The 18,484-nt window shown below is 41.1% G+C and overlaps 1 protein-coding gene across 1 annotated transcript in view; it reads left to right on the top strand.

The window, feature by feature from the left end:
* Window positions 1-1,305: 1,305 nt before the first annotated feature.
* Window positions 1,306-18,484, top strand: part of GLG1 (golgi glycoprotein 1) — a 155,560-nt gene continuing 138,381 nt past the window's right edge. The window contains exon 1 of the mRNA XM_008534104.2: window positions 1,306-1,793. Within this exon, the coding sequence (XP_008532326.2) occupies window positions 1,350-1,793 (444 nt within the window). The 5' untranslated portion in view covers window positions 1,306-1,349. The remainder of the gene's footprint in view (window positions 1,794-18,484) is intronic.

Genomic DNA, 18,484 nt, shown 5'->3' with positions numbered 1-18,484 from the left:
GGCCTGCAGTCAGCCACAGTGGGAAGTTTGTACCCCAAGAATATTCTCATTCTCAGGGGTACCTGAGCCCCCACCCCACTTCTCAGGCTCTAGTTATATCTGATCTGCTCTTCACTGCCCCTTTGTGGGTCAGGACAGCAGATGCTGTATTTTTGAATACAGACAACCAGTGGGGATCACATGCCTCAAGCTGCCCTCATTCCCCAACACACTGTATTGGCAGAGTGGGATAAATGTGCACCAGGGCAGAGGGAATCCCAAGGGATTCTGGTACCCAGGCTAGCAGAGTTCATCCTGGGCAGAATTGTTACCATCTCCATGCCATTCCTCAGTTGAATTAGAACCCAACCCAGGCCTGACGATGACACACACTGGTGACTGATGAAATCACACAATGGATGTGAAGATGCCTTGGGAACTTATCTCTTCTAAGGAGAGGGAAGAGACACTGGGGTGAAGTGCAACCACCAATCTCTGCCTGCAGTGCTGCTGCAGATCAGCAAAAACAATTACTCAGGCACGGACCTAACCTGAGGCCTCAAAGACGTTTGTTATTTTCTTCTCCTTTAAACACGAGTTTAAGTTCTCGCTTACTATCAAGACTCATGCAGAAAGGGCTTCACAGTGTATTTATAATATTAGCTATAACTTTTGAGTTCTATATCATGGGCCAGGCACTTTCCTTATTATTATTTCTAATCTTCACAATTATACTTTACATTAGAACTCCTTCTCTTCTTTCTCAGACAAGAAGAATGAGCTTCAGAGAAGTTACAGGACTTGCCTAGTTTGCGGAAAAGCAAGGATTATAACGGATCTTTTTTTTCATCCCGTGGATAGGAACCTGTGCTCCTAACCCTGATTCAACGCTGCCGTCTTCTCCAGGTAGGAAAGACTTCTGAGGCGGCTAGCAGGAAGCAAGGAGAGATGCAAAAGAGGCTCTTAGATTCCGGAATACACCTGATCGTGTAAAGTTCACCTCTAGACACATAAAGTTTTTTTTCAAGTCATTGAACGGGCGACACTACCGGCCATCTTGGTTGTGGCAATCCCAATTCCTTTTTATTTTTCCGTGACGACAACCAAGGGAATTAGGCAAAGCCACCCTACCCAGGCTCTTTAAGGAGCGCCACCGACTCCGCAGGCAAAGAGCGCCGCTCTCCCGCCCGCCGAGCCCCAGGGCGTGGGCCGTTCCCAGCACGGCCTTCTCCCAGACTCTGCTCCCAGCCCCCGGCTCGGCGCCGGCCGGGACTTACTCGGGTGGGCCAGCCGGGCCCCGCCCCGCGGCCCCGCCCCCTCATTTAAATACGCGGCGCCGCCGGGCGCGTTGAGCTCGCCGCGGACCCAAGATGGCGGCGTGTGGACGTGTACGGAGGATGTTCCGCTTGTCGGCGGCGCTGCAGCTGCTGCTGCTCGCCGCGGCCGGGGCCCAGAAACACCCAGGCCAGGGCGGCCACAGCCAGGTCCAGGGCCCCGGGGCCAACCTTGTGTCCTTCGTAGGGCAGCCTGGAGGCGGCGGGGCAGCGGGGCAGCAACAGCCTCAGGCATCTCAGCTCCAGCAGCAGCAGCAGCAGCAGCAGCAGCAGCAGCAGCAACCGCCTCAGCCACCGCAGCCGCCTTTCCCGGCGGGAGGGCCTCTGGCCCGGCGGGGCGGAGCGGGGCCCGGCGGGGCTGGCGGGGGCTGGAAGCTGGCAGAGGAAGAGTCCTGCAGGGAGGATGTGACCCGTGTGTGTCCCAAGCACACCTGGAGCAACAACCTGGCGGTGCTCGAGTGCCTGCAGGACGTGAGGGAGGTGAGGAGACAGGACGGGCCGGGAGGGCCAGGCCTGGTGCGGGCCCGAGGGTGTCGCCGGCCTTGGAAGCTGCTGACGCTGGTCTGCCGCTTCTCCTGCTTCCTCTGCTGCACTCCCACCTTCCCTCCCTGCCCGTCGCTTCCCGGCGCGTTCTGAGAAGAGGACCCCACCCTCACCCCTCTTTCCCTCCCTGGGGCGGGGGTCTGGAACCGAGACCCCGGCTCCTGGCCGCGATCGGCGAAGGCCCAGAGCGTGTTTATGTTTGCTCAGGTCTTTTGTGTGATGCTCTCTAAGCACAGTGGCTCCTTGGCGAAAACCTGCTTAGGATTTGGCCATCCGTTTCGACTTGGATAATTTGTAGCAACCCTTTTAAACATGAAAAATGTTGGCGTACTTGAGCTGTTAAAGAATGATCCGCTCTTTATTGGCAGTAGGTAATGTTTATTTAGGTAACTCGGCGTCTGTATTCTGTGTGTATTGTAATCAGCAGCCAAATTTACTGTCTTTACCGTATTCTTTTGTAATTCGCAAATTTCTGTTATCTACCGGGTGCTGAAAATAATGTATGCTTTTCTTTTTTTCTTCTACTTCTTTTGGTCAATTTGTAGTGAATCTCAAGTTTAAGCTATTACTTCAAGTGATTTAGAGTTCCAAAGCTTGGAAAGTTGGGGCGGCATCTGAAGCTGTAATACATATACAACATTTGTGATTGGGTTGTGGGGTCTTGCTTTTCTGATGTATGAATGATTTTAACAGTACTTCTTAATGAAATCTGGATTTGATGTTGTTTGATGTGTTTCAGTTAAATGACATATCTCCTCTAGATTTAATGCAGCAGACATAAGTGCGTATTGGACAGTTCTGTAAGATTTGGAGCAAATCTGGTAGGGATACTTTTTTTTAAACAATTAAGTATGGAGAATTAGGCCCAAAGGTTGACAAGTAGAATGAAACTGCCGCTTGATACACTTTTGTCATCAGAATTATCTAAGGTGTTCATGGTCATGGGAAGACCACTAGTTTGTAGAAAATTGCTAGTCTTGGCAGTATCCCCCCCCCCCCCCCCCCCGCCACTGTGATATTTGCTCTAGTATTCTATACAGAGTAATTCCCTAGAGGAAAAGACATATATAATCAGGAGACAGACGGAAGTTTCCAGAGCCATCAGAAATGTGGAGCCTCAGATGATTTCTCATGGACAACTTGAAGACTAGAAAGATAGTATCTTTTTCTTTATTCTTCAGCTACTTCTCTAGTGGATAGACTGAGATTCTTAACTCTGTCAAGCTTTTTGGAATTTCCTATTTGGTCTTTGGGGATATATAATTCATGTTGTTTCCTCAAACTAGAATCCTAATATTGTTGACCTCTTTGTTAGTAGTTTGTGACAGAAATAGGACATCATTAGGCAAAGTGGCCCATCTGAGGAGTACGTATCTCTTCCTTTGTGTGCGTTAGAGATATTTGGAAACCTCCACTTACAAGAGTGGTCTTCCATTGTCATGCATGTGGCAGTGTGTAGCAGCATATATAATCCATAAATAACTTAGATTTGACCACTTTTGGAGTCTGTTTAATTTAGTAGTTACTATCTTTCTTGGATTACTTAGAGCAAAGAACCTGGCCTGAAAATGTAGTCCCTGCTCCACCTTCGATTGACAGGAAGATGCTCAGGAAGGATATTGTTTTAGTACCTACAGTTTTCTTCCCTTATGGGGATGATATATAAACTCTTTGAGAGTAGTTTCTAGGTCTTATATTCCTTTGTAACTTTCCAGAGTACCTATTTCAGTGCTGAGACTCAGTAAATGTTGTCAACTGATTGAGGATGAGTAAACAAATGCAGTTGTATTTATGCTCCAGAGAGGGAAAAGGTGTTGTGTAAATTGGATGTGGAGGTGTTTTGGGGAGCAGGGATTTCCAAATTTAATTGATTTTCCTCCAATTTTATATACATAAAAATTGAAAGGAGAGTACCATTAACAACTGTGTATATTCTTCAGGAGGTGGAGCTATTTTTTTCCCTAAGATTTTATTTTTCCTTTCTCTCACAAATCCCCCTGGTCATAGTTGTGTATTTTTTAGTTGTGGATCCTTCTAGTTGTGGCATGTAGGATGCCGACTCAGCATGGCTTGATGAGCAGTGCCATGTCTGCACCCAGGACCCCAACCGGTGAAACCCTGGGCCACCAAAGCAGAGCGTGTGATCTTAACCACTCAGCCACAGGCTGGCCCCCTGGAGCTATTTTTAAACTACTTTTTTCTTCTTTAAAGATAACAAAAGCAAATTTTATTCCACTTAGTTTGAGAATTAGTTAAATCTGATTTATGTATGTGAAAGAGCATAAGTTAATTAAAGAAATAAAAAAGGTAGGCACATTTGAAGTGAAATTATGGAATATGTTCTGTATTTGCTTTTTGGTAAGTGGAACTGTTTGGTAGGGAAGTAGACATGTGCTCCTTTATCCCTTTGGATGCAAATTTGGGGAAGATTGTTCTCTGTGTACTTGCTATTAGAATTATGAAAAGGCAAAGCATGTAAGTATTTAAGTGGCAGTATAGTAAACTACATTTTTATTTTGAAACAACATGGGAGTATTTAGAGTTAGATTAAGTCTGAAGTTCAAATATTTTAAGGTTCTCTCTAGTGTAGTATTCAAAGTTATGTAGTAATTCACTTAAAAAATTTATTTGAAAGTATTTATGGTTACCTTTAAATAATTTCAACGGATTGTCTAATGCATCCTATACCAACAAATTAAAAATCTGTTCGTAAATTATAATAAACCTCTATAAAGACTGCAGATTAGTTCACAGCTTTTCCTCAGTCATTGTGGCTGTTATTTTGAAAGTATGTGCTCTTCTTTTTTTTTTTTTAACCCTCTCGGATGAGTCATGGTTTTTAAAAGGTCAAGTATACCCAATGGGCCCACTATTAAATAGTAGGTGTAATAACAGTAATGGTGGGAAAGCAGTCCCGGTTATATGTATATATATATAACTAGTAGTAGTTGTAGTTATAAAAAAATATAACTAGAAAGTATAAGGGGAAAAAGGAAAAATACAGCCTGGCCTGTTCTACCAGGTGGAGGAATAGTAATAGCAAAGAAGGAGAAGATGCTGCTCTTCTAGCTAATATTTGATAAAGAGACAAGAGAAGCTTTATGTTGAGAGTAATTTTAAAATACTTCATATATTTTTGGCTGAAATGACCAGTTGTATCTTGTGTTTAGGAGTTTCGGATGGAGACCTTGGTTCCTTAGGAGAACGTTTTTGGTGGTGTGCATAGTTTTTCTTGTTTTCGTTAGATTAAAAACAAAACCTTTCTCATATGGAAAATTTCAAACATACACGGAAGTAGAAAGAATAGTATGATGACTCCACATGTATGCATCACCCAGCTTCAACTATCCCCGCCTTTTTTTTTGGCACAGTAGTTGGGAGACTGGTATATTTTAAAGCAAATCCCAGACACTATGTCATTTCACTTATAAGTACTTCAGTATGTGTCTCTGATAAACACTAAAAAAAAGAAAAATCTGGAACCTAAGTGTTATTTATTTATTTATTTATTTATTTATTTATTTTTGGAGGAAGATCAGCCCTGAGCTAACTGCTGCCAATCCTCCTCTTTTTGCTGAGGAAGACTGGCCCTAAGCTAACATTCATGCCCATCTTCCTCTACTTTATATGTGGGATGCCTACCACAGCATGGCTTGCCAAATAGTGCCATGTCTGCACCCAGGATGCGAGCTGGCGAACCCCGGGCCACTGAAGCAGAACGTGCGAACTTCTGCTGCGCCACCGGGCCGGCCACCCTAAGTGTTATTTTTTAGTACTTAAAAGTATCATGAAGTAGTTTTTCTAAATTTCATGATACTATCTCTTGATATATCAGTTTAGATTATCAGTTTAGATTCTCTTGATATATCAGCTTTAGATTATAAATTTGTGGACCATTATCTTTAAGCTATGCACAGAGTGAATATTTTTTAAATGTTTACGTAAGTGGTACTATTTTATGTATTGAACAGGAATTAATATTTCAGCATTACACAGTGTAAACCCACTTTCTTTTTTTTTCAGATTTTTAAATTTTTCCTTTTTCTCCCCAAAGCCCCCCGGTACATAGTTGTATATATATTTTTTTCAGTTGTGGGTCCTTCTAGTTGTGGCATGTGGGACACTGCCTCAGCGTGCCATGTCCGCACCCAGGATTCAAACTGGTGAAACCCTGGGCCACCAAAGCAGAGCACGCATACTCAACCACTCAGCCGCTGGGCTGGCCCCTAAACCCACTTTCAAACTCATAAAGTGAACATTTTTCTTAACCTTTCACTTAACAGTATCCTAAGATAGTGTACCACACTATCTATATTATTTAATATTCTTGATAGTCTTAAGAGGTAGTATCTTTTTTCTTTTTGCTTTTTCTCCCCAAATCCCCCCAGTACGTAGTTGTGTAGTTTTAGTTGTGGGTCCTTCTAGTTGTGGCATGTGGGATGCCACCTCAATATGGCCCAATGAGTGGTGCTATGTCTGCGCCCAGGATCCGAACCAGTGAAACCCTGGGCCGCCTAAGTGGAGTGCATGAACTTAACCACTCGGCCACGGGACCAGCCCCTGAGGTAGTGTTATCTTATTATCTCAGTTGAGAAATAGGCTTGGAGAGATGAAGCAATTTGTCCAGTGTTATATCCTAAGTGAGCTGGTAGTCAGCAGGTTCTCTTTGATTTCAAAGACCGTACTCTTTCAAGTCTACCCTGGAGGGTTGCAGTTGGTGAAATTAGTGTGTGACTATTGAGAATGCCAGGGGTTCATAAATGGACACAAAATGAGAAGAGTCACCTGGAACTAGAATCCTCTTAAAGATTGGTAACTGAGCTAACATTTGTTGCCAACATTCTTTTTTTTTCCTTCTTCTTCTCCCCAAAGCCCCCCAGTACATAGTTGTATATTCTAGTTGTAGGTCCCTCTGGTTGTGCTGTGTGGAACCTGCCTCAGCATGGCCTGATGAGTGGTGCCATGTCTGCACCCAGGATCCAAACCAGCGAAACCCTGGGCTGCCAAAGCTGAGCGTGCGAACGTAACTACTTGGCCTTGGGGGCAGGCCCCCAAGAATCCTCTTTTCTTAACTGCCAGGAACAATTGTATATCACACGTTCTGCTTCTCGGTGGCCCGGGGTTCGCCAGTTCAGATCCGGGGTGCGGACATGGCACCGCTTGGCACGCCATGCTGTGGTAGGCGTCCCATGTATAAAGTAGAGGAAGATGGGCACGGATGTTAGCTCAGGGCCAGTCTTCCTCAGCAAAAAGAGGAGGATTGGCAGTAGTTAGCTCAAGGCTAAATCTTCCTCATAAAAAAGAACAATTGTATAGCAACAGCTCCTATCCTTTGGAGTATTGTAGATTTCTCAGGGAGACAAACCAGCATTATTAGACAAAGTTAATTTAATTACTAGTCTGAGTCCATCATGAGCAGAAATTCTACGTAATGAAAAGATTTTCGAATCCCACCTCACCTTAAGCAGCATTTGTACAAGTATAATGGAAGAATTTAGATATATTTCCCCACTGTTTGTTTGAAATCCATGAAACAGCACAAAGAGTGAACTAGGACTAGAGCTGGCACTGCCTTTAACTAATTGTATGACTTTGGGCAAGTTGTTTTTACCACTCTGAGTCTCAGTTTCCTCATGTGTTAAATGAGAGGTTTGAGTAACAGTACAATTTCTAAAATCCATGTTATTTAACTTATATGAGTTGTTTCTGGTAAACGTATATTCTCTGTATGTATATTTTATATAGTTTCTAGGACTTATATGTATACTATATCCTGATTCCTTATTCATTCATGGGGGGAAAATAGTGAAATGAATAATGCAAAAAACAATTAATCCAAACTTTATTTGACTTTAGGATATATTATGATTGTTTTGTTTGTGCCAATATGGGATTTCCGCCTGTGCTAACTTTCAGTAGTTGGAAACAATCTAACCACATAATCAAGGCATTATTAATCCCCTGTTATGCACCCATCATTGTGGAAGAACATGAATACTTTAAGACACTACCATTGTTTACAGTTGTTTGATAAATGAGATTATGATCAAAAACAATTGTATAAGAAAGTTAATCACTTGGTGTCATACAGACAGTAGATTCTTTAGGGCAATGAAAAGAGCACAAAATTAGGATTTTTTCTTGTTTTGGTGAGGAAGATTGGCCCTGAGCCAACATCTGTGCCCATCTTGCTCTATTTTGTATGTGGGACGCTGCCACAGTATGGCTTGATGAGTCGTGTGTAGGTCCATGCACGGGATCCAAACCTGCGAACCCTGGTCCTGTGAAGCGGAGCATGCAAACTTAACCACTATGCCACCGGGCTGGCCCCCAAAATTAGAATTTGGACTTGAGTGGAACCCAGCTCTGCTACTCTTAGCTTAAAAACCTACCACTTTTTTTCCCCTTTAAGTAGGGATTGTCTACTTTATCCCCTGTCGTAAGTGAAGATACATGTGAATTCTTGACTTTGATGTCCTGGTTATGTTTTTCTAATATACATTAAATGAAATATATGACCATTAAACCATATGACCATTAAATACTGACACACAGCACCTGAAATCATCTTGCTGACCACCTATGGTACGTGCTTTGGAAAATACAAAGACTGGATTATCTCTTAAGATCCTTCTGGTAGTTTGTGATTCTGTGATCTGTTGGAATACAAAACGTGCAAGGGAGTCATAAGCACAGGTGAAAAATGAGATGTTTTGAGAAATTAAGGAGGCCGTACTGACTGAAGTAAAGAGTTTAAGAAGTTTTCAGCATCTAGATTATAAAGGATCTTACATGTACCACTGGTTCATTCTCCATGTAAAGCCCAGAAATGGGATGTGTTTTTCTTTTTTTTTTTTTTTAAGATTTTTTTTTTTATTTTTTCCTTTTTCTCCCCAAAGCCCCCCGGTACATAGCCGTGTATTCTTCGTTGTGGGTTCCTCTAGTTGTGGCATGTGGGACGCCGCCTCAGCGTGGTCTGATGAGCAGTGCCATGTCCGCGCCCAGGATTCGAACCAACGAAACACTGGGCCGCCTGCAGCGGAGCGCGCGAACTTAACCACTTGGCCACGGGGCCAGCCCAATGGGATGTGTTTTTATCCCAGCCTCAGACAGAAATATTCCTGCAGATAATTGAGAGTTAACACTAAATTAGCACTGTCATTTATGGCAAACACTTTTTAAGAAATCTCTCCTCTTTTCTTAAAATTTTTAAATTTTTCTCTTTTCTCTCCAAAGCCCCCCGGTACATAGTTGTATATTTTTTTTAGTTGTGGGTCCTTCCAGCTGTGGCACATGGGATGCCGCCTCAGCATGGCCTGACGAGTGGTGTCATGTCCGCACCCGGGATCCGAACCCACGAAACCCTGGGCCTCCAAGTCGGAGCGCGAGAACCCAACCACTTGGCCATGGGGCCAGCCCCTAGAAATCTCTTGATAAGAGTGCTTTACAGTATATAGTTGCTTAATAATTCATTGTTCTTTGGAAGAAAATAAAGTCCGTGAACAGTCCAAGAGATGAAATGATACTTTTCTCTTGTGTGCATTTCTCCTAATTTGTGTTCAAAACAAATTTAGTCACCAACAATCCAAGAAAATCTTTTCCTGTTTGTATGAGATATTTGTATATTTTACAAAGAAGCAGTTAAAATGGCTTTCAGACGTCTTGCAAATTAATTTTTCTTCCTTCAGCAAGCATTTATTGAATACCTACTATGTTCAAGACAGTGTGCTTACTGTTACAGGATACAAATATATGTTAATAGTTGGCATTTATTGAGGGCTTTCTGTGAGCCCTCTCCTAAGGGACCAGGTGTTTTCTAGGCATTATATCTCCTTTAATCCTATGAGAGATGTATTGTTATTATTATTAATTTTTTTTTAAATGAGGAAACCACCTCAGGGCCAGGAAGTAGTGGAATTGAGATTTGAAAGCAAGTCTGTCCAACTGTAAAATAGCTTATCCCCCCGCCCCCTTTCCCTGTGGTGGTTCAGTGTGGTAGTCACCAGCTATATGTAGCTATTGAGCAGTTGAAACATGAATCGCCTGAATTGAGATGTGCTGTAAATGTAAACTACACACTTGATTTTGAAGACTTAGTACAAAAAAATGTAAAATATTTCATTAATTTTCATATTGATTACATGTTTAAATGACAATATTTTGGATATATTGGGTTAAATACATTATTAAAGACAATTTTATTTTTTAGTTTTTAATGTGACTACTAGAAAACATAAAATAATATATGTCTCATATATTTCTATCGGACAGCATGGATCTAGAAGAAGAAAAAGTTATCTTCACTAAAAACCATAATGCAAGTTATAAAGTAGTAAGTACCATAAAAGAAGGATAAATTAAATGCTATGGGCATATGGTAGAGGAAATAGTTGGGAAGATCAGAAAAAAGCCCTTCAGTACTTTTCATTCTTCTTAAGTTGGTTGTTCATATCGTGAAATTCTTAATTTAGCTGCTTTAAAATGCCTCCTAATCTGGTTAATGGAGGGATCTCACATTCCCCTTGCCTGATTTATGAGTTGTAAGGGGTACTGTAGCTCCTTCAACTGGAGAGGAACAGTATTTATAAAACTGGAAGTCAGTGACTCATCTTTATTTGAATGAGTTAGATAAATTTGAAACTAAAGAAAGAATCTCAAGTGATGGCCGTCAGAACTGTGCCAGTACTTACTCTTGTATCTGCATTAAAATAGAGTGTGGAGGAACAAGAAGTGTGGACTGGAATCTAAAAACAATGAATGGAGAGAACCAGGCATCTGTTTTCATTCAACTTTAATAATTTTACTGAAATTAGAAAATTGTGTTAGATTGAATGCATGGTATTTATAGTACCTATAAATTCTCCTCTTGAAGGCTTGAATGACATGTGTAACTCTCTGTAGGAGGAGTGATAGTGAAAATGGGTGCTGACTTGGATTCCTGGATTTGTGCACTTGTAAAACAGAACAAACTCTTAACCGTTTTTGTTTAAAAACTGTTTTAAAATATAACAGATGTGATGTATATTTAAAATCATAAGATAAACAGTGAAGTGAAATGATACGTGAGAAAAATTAACCAGGAGAATGTGCATGTAAGTTATAAATAATTCAAATGCAAAGTTACAAAAAAAAAAAAGAAACAAAAAGAAATCATGTTTAAAGAAAGCACTCTGGTATCTAGGAAGATTTCATTTGTAATTTAAGTTTAAACTAGAAAGACAGCCTGCAAGTCACCTAACAGAATTCCCAGAGTTCCTGTGTTACCAAACCTGAAGTGAGTTCGCTCACCCGTTGCGCAGCAAGCCAATCTCTGACACCGGGGGTGGTGGAAGAAAGTAGGAACTTTATTTTTGCACAGCGCTGAGCAAGGAGAGAGGGCAGCTAACGCTGAAATACCAAACTCCCCAAAAAGCTCAAAGGAAGGGTTTTTATTTGGGGCTTTAGGTAGGAGAGGGGGAGCATATGGCCTTGCTGGTCAGAGCTTTCCCACCAGCCTGTCTTTGGCCTTGAGACACTTGTAGAGAGGAGGGAGCTCATGACCTTGCTGGTCAGCAGCTTTCCCACCAGCCCGTGTCTCTTTGCGGGAGGAGATAGTCCAGGTGCTTGTCCTTGACGGTGTCTGTCTCCATGGAGGATAGTGGATTCTGGAGCCAGGAAGCCAGAGAGTAAGCAGGGAATGAGTGTTTTGGTTTTAACCCCATATATGCTGAGTTTAATGTGGGGAAACTGATATCAGGGTCGATATCACCTGCACTGGCCGGATCAGCTCTGCAACGTGATAGAAACATGAAGTGGACAAAAACTTCAAGGAGGGAGAAGGGATGTAATGGAGAGTTTTATTCATGAACAGAATCTGCCATCGGTTAATTAGTGCCATTGCTGAGCACACCTGTTACACCTGAAGGGAAAAACAAGAGAGATGAAGTCCTGTAGTCATGTGGAGCTCGTGTTGGGAGAGGCAATGTGAATGGCAAAATAGAGCAGGCTTTGGAACTACAGTCCTGGATTCAGATCCTGGCTCACTTACCACTTACTGTGACCTGGGCGAATTACTCTCTTCAACCTTCAGTTTCCTTCTCTGTAAAACTGAGGTAATGAAACATACTCCCACAGGGTTATGGTGAGGATGAAGATTTTTAAATATGTAGACCATCCGTCAAATTGCATTTGCCCATAAATGGTCTTTCCCTTTGTTGTTGCAGATGAAATTGCTCAAGATAAGGCTTTTTATGGGAAGTCAACTGTAATGCACCACACCTTTTATATAATCCTTCCAAGGCTCCTTCAGGAAAACGTTAGCTGAACTTACTTGAAGAGTAAGGCCAAGGATATTTATAGAGCCCTTACCTGGTATTTAAAATGTGTACGCGTTGAGATTATAGAGAGCAAAGGAGTGAAGTCTCTTGGTAAAGGAATTCAGTTCTACCAAATACTCTTTAGTTCTCTTTGCCTAAATGATGCCTAAATTTGGAATATACTGCCTATCAAAGGACAACTTCATTGTCTTAGATAAGAGGAAATAATTAGTCCTTATTCTAGAGACTGCCTTAAGGAATGCAGTCAAAAGGAATGACTAAGAATTTAGCTCTTTTATCAGCTGAGAAACAGAAGGCATTGATTTTGTCTTTTTGCCCTTTGTAAAACCAGATAAATATAAAAATCACTGAAATTTTTCCAAAAGTTAGCAACTTTTAAAAGGGAAAGTAATATGTAAGGACTTTTATATTGCTAAGGTTGGAACATTCTCTGGTCTATGAAACTGGTCTATATTAAAGTATAAATATATAAATTAATCATACATTAAGGACAGTGCAAAAATATTTTCAGTAGGTAATCCACTTTTCTGAGGTAATTAGGTAGCAGAATTAGTTTTGAATAGTTTTTTTTTTAAGATTTTATTTTTCCTTTTTCTCCCCAAAGTCCCCTGGTACATAGTTGTGTATTTTTAGTTGTGGGTCCTTCTAGTTGTGGCATGTGGGATGCCACCTCAGCATGGTGACAAATAAAAATGGCAAGCAATAGGATATCTTGGAGAATATGAGGAAGCCATTTGGTGTAAACCTAATTCGGCCTGACCTTTGAGTGTGCATAGTATATCTGCTTTAGATATTCCCTATGGCAAGAACAAAGGCCCTTGAGATAAAGGTGCAACTTCCCTCCCCCTCCCAACGTTGGCATTCCCTTAAGGATTAAGCCTCTTTCCTTGGGCTAGGAACTGATTGCTGCGCTCACCTGTGACCACCCAGCTCAAAACAATAGGCTTGCCTCCTGCTACGCCCTCTGAGATAGCAGACCACACTACCTGCTGTGTCCACCAAGCTCTGTGCTGACAGGGCAATCTTGTGACTATTGTGGGAGGGACATTTCAATCATATGTGAAACGTCCTGTATGGGGGTATATAACCACTCTGTATACCTCACTTATTTTTTTTTTTTTAAATTTTTTTATTGAGTTATTGATAGGTTACAATCTTGTGAAATTTCAATTGTACATTAATGTTTGTCAGTCATGTTGCAGGTGCACCACTTCACCCTTTGTGCCCACCCCCCTCCCCACCTTTCCCCTGATATCCACTAAACTGTTCTTGGTCCATAGTTTTAAATTCCTCATATGAGTGGAGTCATACACAGATTATCTTTCTCTCGCTGGCTTATTTCACTTAACATAATTCTCTCAAGGTCCATCCATGTTATTGCAAATGGAATGATTTTGTTCTGTTTTGCAGCTGAGTAGTATTCCATTGTATATATGTACCACATCTTCTTTATCCATTCGTCTGTTGCTGGGCACTTAGGTTGCTTCCACGTCTTGGCTACTGTAAACAGTGCTGCAATAAACATTGGGGTGCACAGGACTTTTGGGATTGCTGACTTCAGGCTCTTTGGATAAATACCCAGTAGTGGGATGGCTGGATCGTATGGTAGTTCTATTTTTAGTTTTTTGAGGAATCTCCATACTGTTTTCCATAGTGGCTGCACCAGTTTGCATTCCCACCAGCAGTGTATGAGGGTTCCTTTTTCTCCGCAACCTCTCCAACATTTGTTGCTATTAGTTTTAGACATTTTTGTCATTCTAACGGGTGTAAGGTGATATCTTAGTGTAGTTTTGATTTGCATTTCCCTGATGATCAGCGATGATGAGCATCTTTTCATGTACCCATTGGCCATCAGTATATCTTCTTTGGAGAAATGTCTGTTCATGTCTCCAGTCCATTTTTTGATTGGGTTGTTTGATGTTTTGTGGTTGAGTTGCAAGAGTTCTTTATATATTAAGGATATTAAGCCTTTGTCAGATATATGACTTGCAAATATTTTTTCCCAGTTAGTGGGTTGTTTTTTTGTTTCAATCCTGTTTTCATTTGCCTTGAAGAAGCTCTTTAATCTGATGAAGTCCCATTTGTTTATTCTTTCTGTTGTTTCCCTTCTCTGAGAAGGCATGGTGTCCGAAAAGATCCTTTTAATACTGATGTCAAAGAGTGTACTGCCTACATTTTCTTCCAGAAGCCTTATGGTTTCAGGTCTCACCTTTAGGTCTTTGATCCATTTTGAGTTTATTTTGGTGAATGGTGAGAAAGAATGGTCAATTTTCATTCTTTTACATCTGGCTTTCCAGTTTTCCCAGCACCATTTGTTGAAAAGACTTTCTTTTCTCCATTGTATGCCCTCAGCTCCTTTGTCAAAGATAAGCTGTCCATAGATGTGTGGTTTTATTTCTGGGCTTTCAATTCTGTTCCATTGATCTGTCCACCTGTTTTTGTACCAGTACCATGCTGTTTTGATTACTGTAGCTTTGTAGTATGTTTTGAAGTCAGGGATTGTGATGCCTCCCGTTTTGTTCTTTTTTCTCAGGATTGCTTTAGAAATTCGGGGTCTTTTGTTGCCCCATATGAATTTTAGGATTCTTTGTTCTAATTCTGTAAAGAATGTCATTGGGATTCTGATTGGGATGGCGTTGAAGCTGTAGATTGCTTTATATACCTCACTTCTTTGGTGCCCTTTCTTCCTTCAGGAAGAAAGACCCCCTGGTCATGGTCCTCAGATTTCAGCTCAGAATAAACTCTCCCAAATTTTCATTTATAGATTGGTTATGGATTATTTTCATTGGCAATGGCCTGATGAGTGGTGCCATGTCCTGGCCCAGGATTTGAACCGGCGAAACCCTGGGCCTTTGAAGCAGAGCGTGCGAACTTAACAACTCGGCCACGGGGCCTGCCCCTAGTTTTGAATAGTTTTGAAACGGAATTCCTTAATGTCATATTAAAACTCTGATTTGGTGGATTTATTAGGACCTGGCTGTTTGTTATTTTGTATATAGATAAAAGCTTTTGTGTGTCTGGTTGTTGTTGTTTTTATTATTATAAAAGGTTTCAAGGATTTATAGTATTGTATATTGATTTTCAACTTGAAAGTGTATCTGAAATAGGAGAAACTAGTGCAGTGAAAGCAGAAGTCAGAAGAGATTGGTGTGGTTCCCTTCCTCATATGGAAAGAAAGTCGCATACTTTTTTTTAAAGATTGGCGCCTGAGCTAACAACTGTTGCCAATCTTTTTTTTTTTCCCCTCTCTGAGTGCCCCCAGTACATAGTTGTATATATTTTTTTTAATTGTGGGTCCTTCTAGTTGTGGCATGTGGGACGCCGCCTCAGCGTGGCCTAATGAGCAGTGCCATGTCCGCGCCCAGGATCCGAACCAGCGAAACCCTGGGCCACTGAAGCAGAGTGTGTGAACTTAACCACTCGGCCACGGGCCGGCCCCAAATTCACATTCTTTAGCTGGACGGTCACAGCCTACTTCCCCAGCTCTACTTCCCACTAACTCCCTACACAGCATCCTGCTGTCCCACACCCATAAACACATAGTGCAGTGGTGTGGGCTTCTAGAGAGTACCAAGTTACAGCTTTTGAGTTTACAGGGTTTATATGTAAATATTAGTTGTTGGTAAAGATTTTTTTTGCTGAGAAAGATCAGCCCTGAGCTAACATCTGTGCCAGTCTTCTTGCACTTCATGTGTGGGTCACTGCCACAGCATGGCTGATGAGCGGTATATGTCTGCGCCCAGGATCCGAACCTGGGCTGCTGAAGTGGACTGCTTTGAACTTAACCACTATGCCATGGGGCCGGCCCTGGTGAAGATTTTATGTTCAGTGATTTGGGAATTTTCTGCACCAAAATACTGCTCAGTACTTTTCCTTTGCACAGCCCACTGCCCCTTTCCCCTCTTCCCAGCTCTCCTTTAAGCACTGTTTTCTGGCCTCATTGTTTTTGTTACGTTGAACCATAAGAAATTACCAATATTTGATTGTATTTGACTTATACAGCCATATGCCACATAATGACGTTTGGTCAGCAACAGACCGTGTGTACAGTGGTGGTCCTGTATAGCCAGTGTCTGTAGTAGGCTGTACCATCTAGGTTTGTGTAAGTACACTCTATGATGTTCGCACAATGATGAAATTATCTAAATGCCTCATTTCTCAGAATGTATCCCGCATAACTGTAAAAGCAGCAGTTTCATGTGATTCAACCTAATTGTTCATCTTGTTCAGATTTTGAGTAAATAGTATCTCCTTTCCAGCAATTTCATTGTTTTGTTTTGTTTTGTTTCAGCTTGAAGTCTCCAGTTAAAAGCAAGGAGATAGGAGGAATTAGTCATTTTAGTGTAGAGTTCTCAGCTTGGAGGGTCTCCCTGAAATTTTTTTTCCCAGCTTCTGATTTGGCTTATCTATCCCCAGGACCAAAAGAAGAGAACCAGTTATTTTATCTTATACTTTTATCTTAAGCTTTTTACTCATTCGTTTGTAAAATAGTTACTGAGCATTTACTGTATGGGTTAATTAATAAGCAGGATTTTATTTGGCATGAAAAAGGTGACAAGAGTTTTGTTTCATATAAAATGTGTTCTGAAAAACTTAACTCTCTTACAACAGGGGAAATGTGGAACCAGGTGTAAGTGTCAGACAGGAACTCACCAAATATTCTTGTTTTGTTTTTTTTTTTTTTGAGGAAGATTAGCTCTGAGCTAACATCTGTGCTGAGGCAGATTGTTTCTGAGCTAACATCTGTGCCCATCTTCCTCTATTTTATATGTGGGACACCTGCCACAGCATGGCTTGCTAAGCATTGTGTAGGTCTGCGCCTGGGATCCGAACCGGCAAACCCCAGGCTGCTGAAGCAGAGCACGTGGACTTAACCACTATGCGACTGGGCCAGCCCCTAAATTATTGTTTCTTTTTTGTTTGGGTTTTTTGTTTTTGTTTTTGTTTTTGTTTTTTGGTGAGGAAGATTGGCCGTGAGCTAACATCTGTTGCCTATTTTTCTCTATATTCTTGCTTTTTAAAAACTGATTATTGGCCTAACAATCTTCTCCCTAAATGTTTAATTATTCTGAGTCAAGTCACTATCCAACATTTAATTTATGGAACTCTTTTTATCTCATTTGCAGCACTTGATAATGGTATGCAGTAGATAGGACAGATATCAGCCTTATTTTACAGATAAAAAAATGAATCAGATGGATTGTGTTTGCCCAAGTCACATAAGTATTAAGAAACAGAGCTTAGCAGACTGACCTGGTGGCCTAGTGGTTAAGTTTGGCCCGCTCTGCTTCGTCAGCCTGGGTTTGGTTCCTGGGCCTGGACCTACACCAGTCGTCGGCGGCCATGATGTGGTAGTGACCCACATACAAAATAGAGGAAGATTGTGACATAGATGTTAGCTCAGGGTGAATCTTCCTCAGCAAAAAAAACCAACAAAACAACGAAGAAGAAATAGCTTAGATGCCAACCCAGGTCTTTTTAAATTCAAAACTTCAGTCTTTCCATGTTACCACATTGCTTTTCTGGTAACTTGCATATTTACATAGATAATATATTTCACACTATTGTTTTTTATGTTTTTATAGCCCTTTCCTGTTTTTATTTATGTCTGTCAGCAAATACTTGAACACACACTGTGTGCCCATTATTTCTTCAAATAGTTTTTCTGTTCTGACTCCTCTTCTGGACTCTAAAAATCTTACCTAAGTTAAATTGCTTGATATTGATTCACAGGTCATGAGGCTCTGTTCTTCACTTCCCCTCCCCCAAAAGAAATTTTTTTTCTTCCTGCTTCATTTTTGTTAATTACTATTGCTGTGTCTTTAGGTTCACTGATCTTTTCTTCTGTAGTTTTCAGTCTGCTGTTAATGTTGTCCTGCGTACTTTTTTATTTTGGATATTCTATTTGTCGTCTGTAGAAGTTTGACTTTGGTCTTTTATGTATGTGTGTGTGCATATATATATATATATGTATATACATATGTTCCATTTTTCTCTTCATTATGTTCATATTTTCCTTTACATCCTTGAGTGTACTTGTAATAACTGTTTAAAGGTCCTCATGTGCTAATGCCATCATCTGTCATTTCTTGGTCTTTTTCTACTGATTAATTTTTCTTCTGATGGTCATATTCCTGCTTCTTTGCGTGTGTGGTGATTTTTTTATTGGATGTTGGCCATTGTGAATTTTACATCTTTGAGTCCTGAATTTTGTTGAATTCCTTTAAAGTGTGTTAGATTTTGTCTGGCACACAGGTTACATGCAGATCAGTTTGATCCTTTTGAGGCTTACTTTTAAGCTTTTCTAGGGCA

Source organism: Equus przewalskii, chromosome 3 (genome assembly GCF_037783145.1).
Source record: "Equus przewalskii isolate Varuska chromosome 3, EquPr2, whole genome shotgun sequence".
Taxonomy (NCBI): domain Eukaryota; kingdom Metazoa; phylum Chordata; class Mammalia; order Perissodactyla; family Equidae; genus Equus; species Equus przewalskii.
The sequence above is the reverse complement of the archived record's forward strand: the minus strand, read 5'-3'. Positions and strand labels throughout refer to the sequence as shown.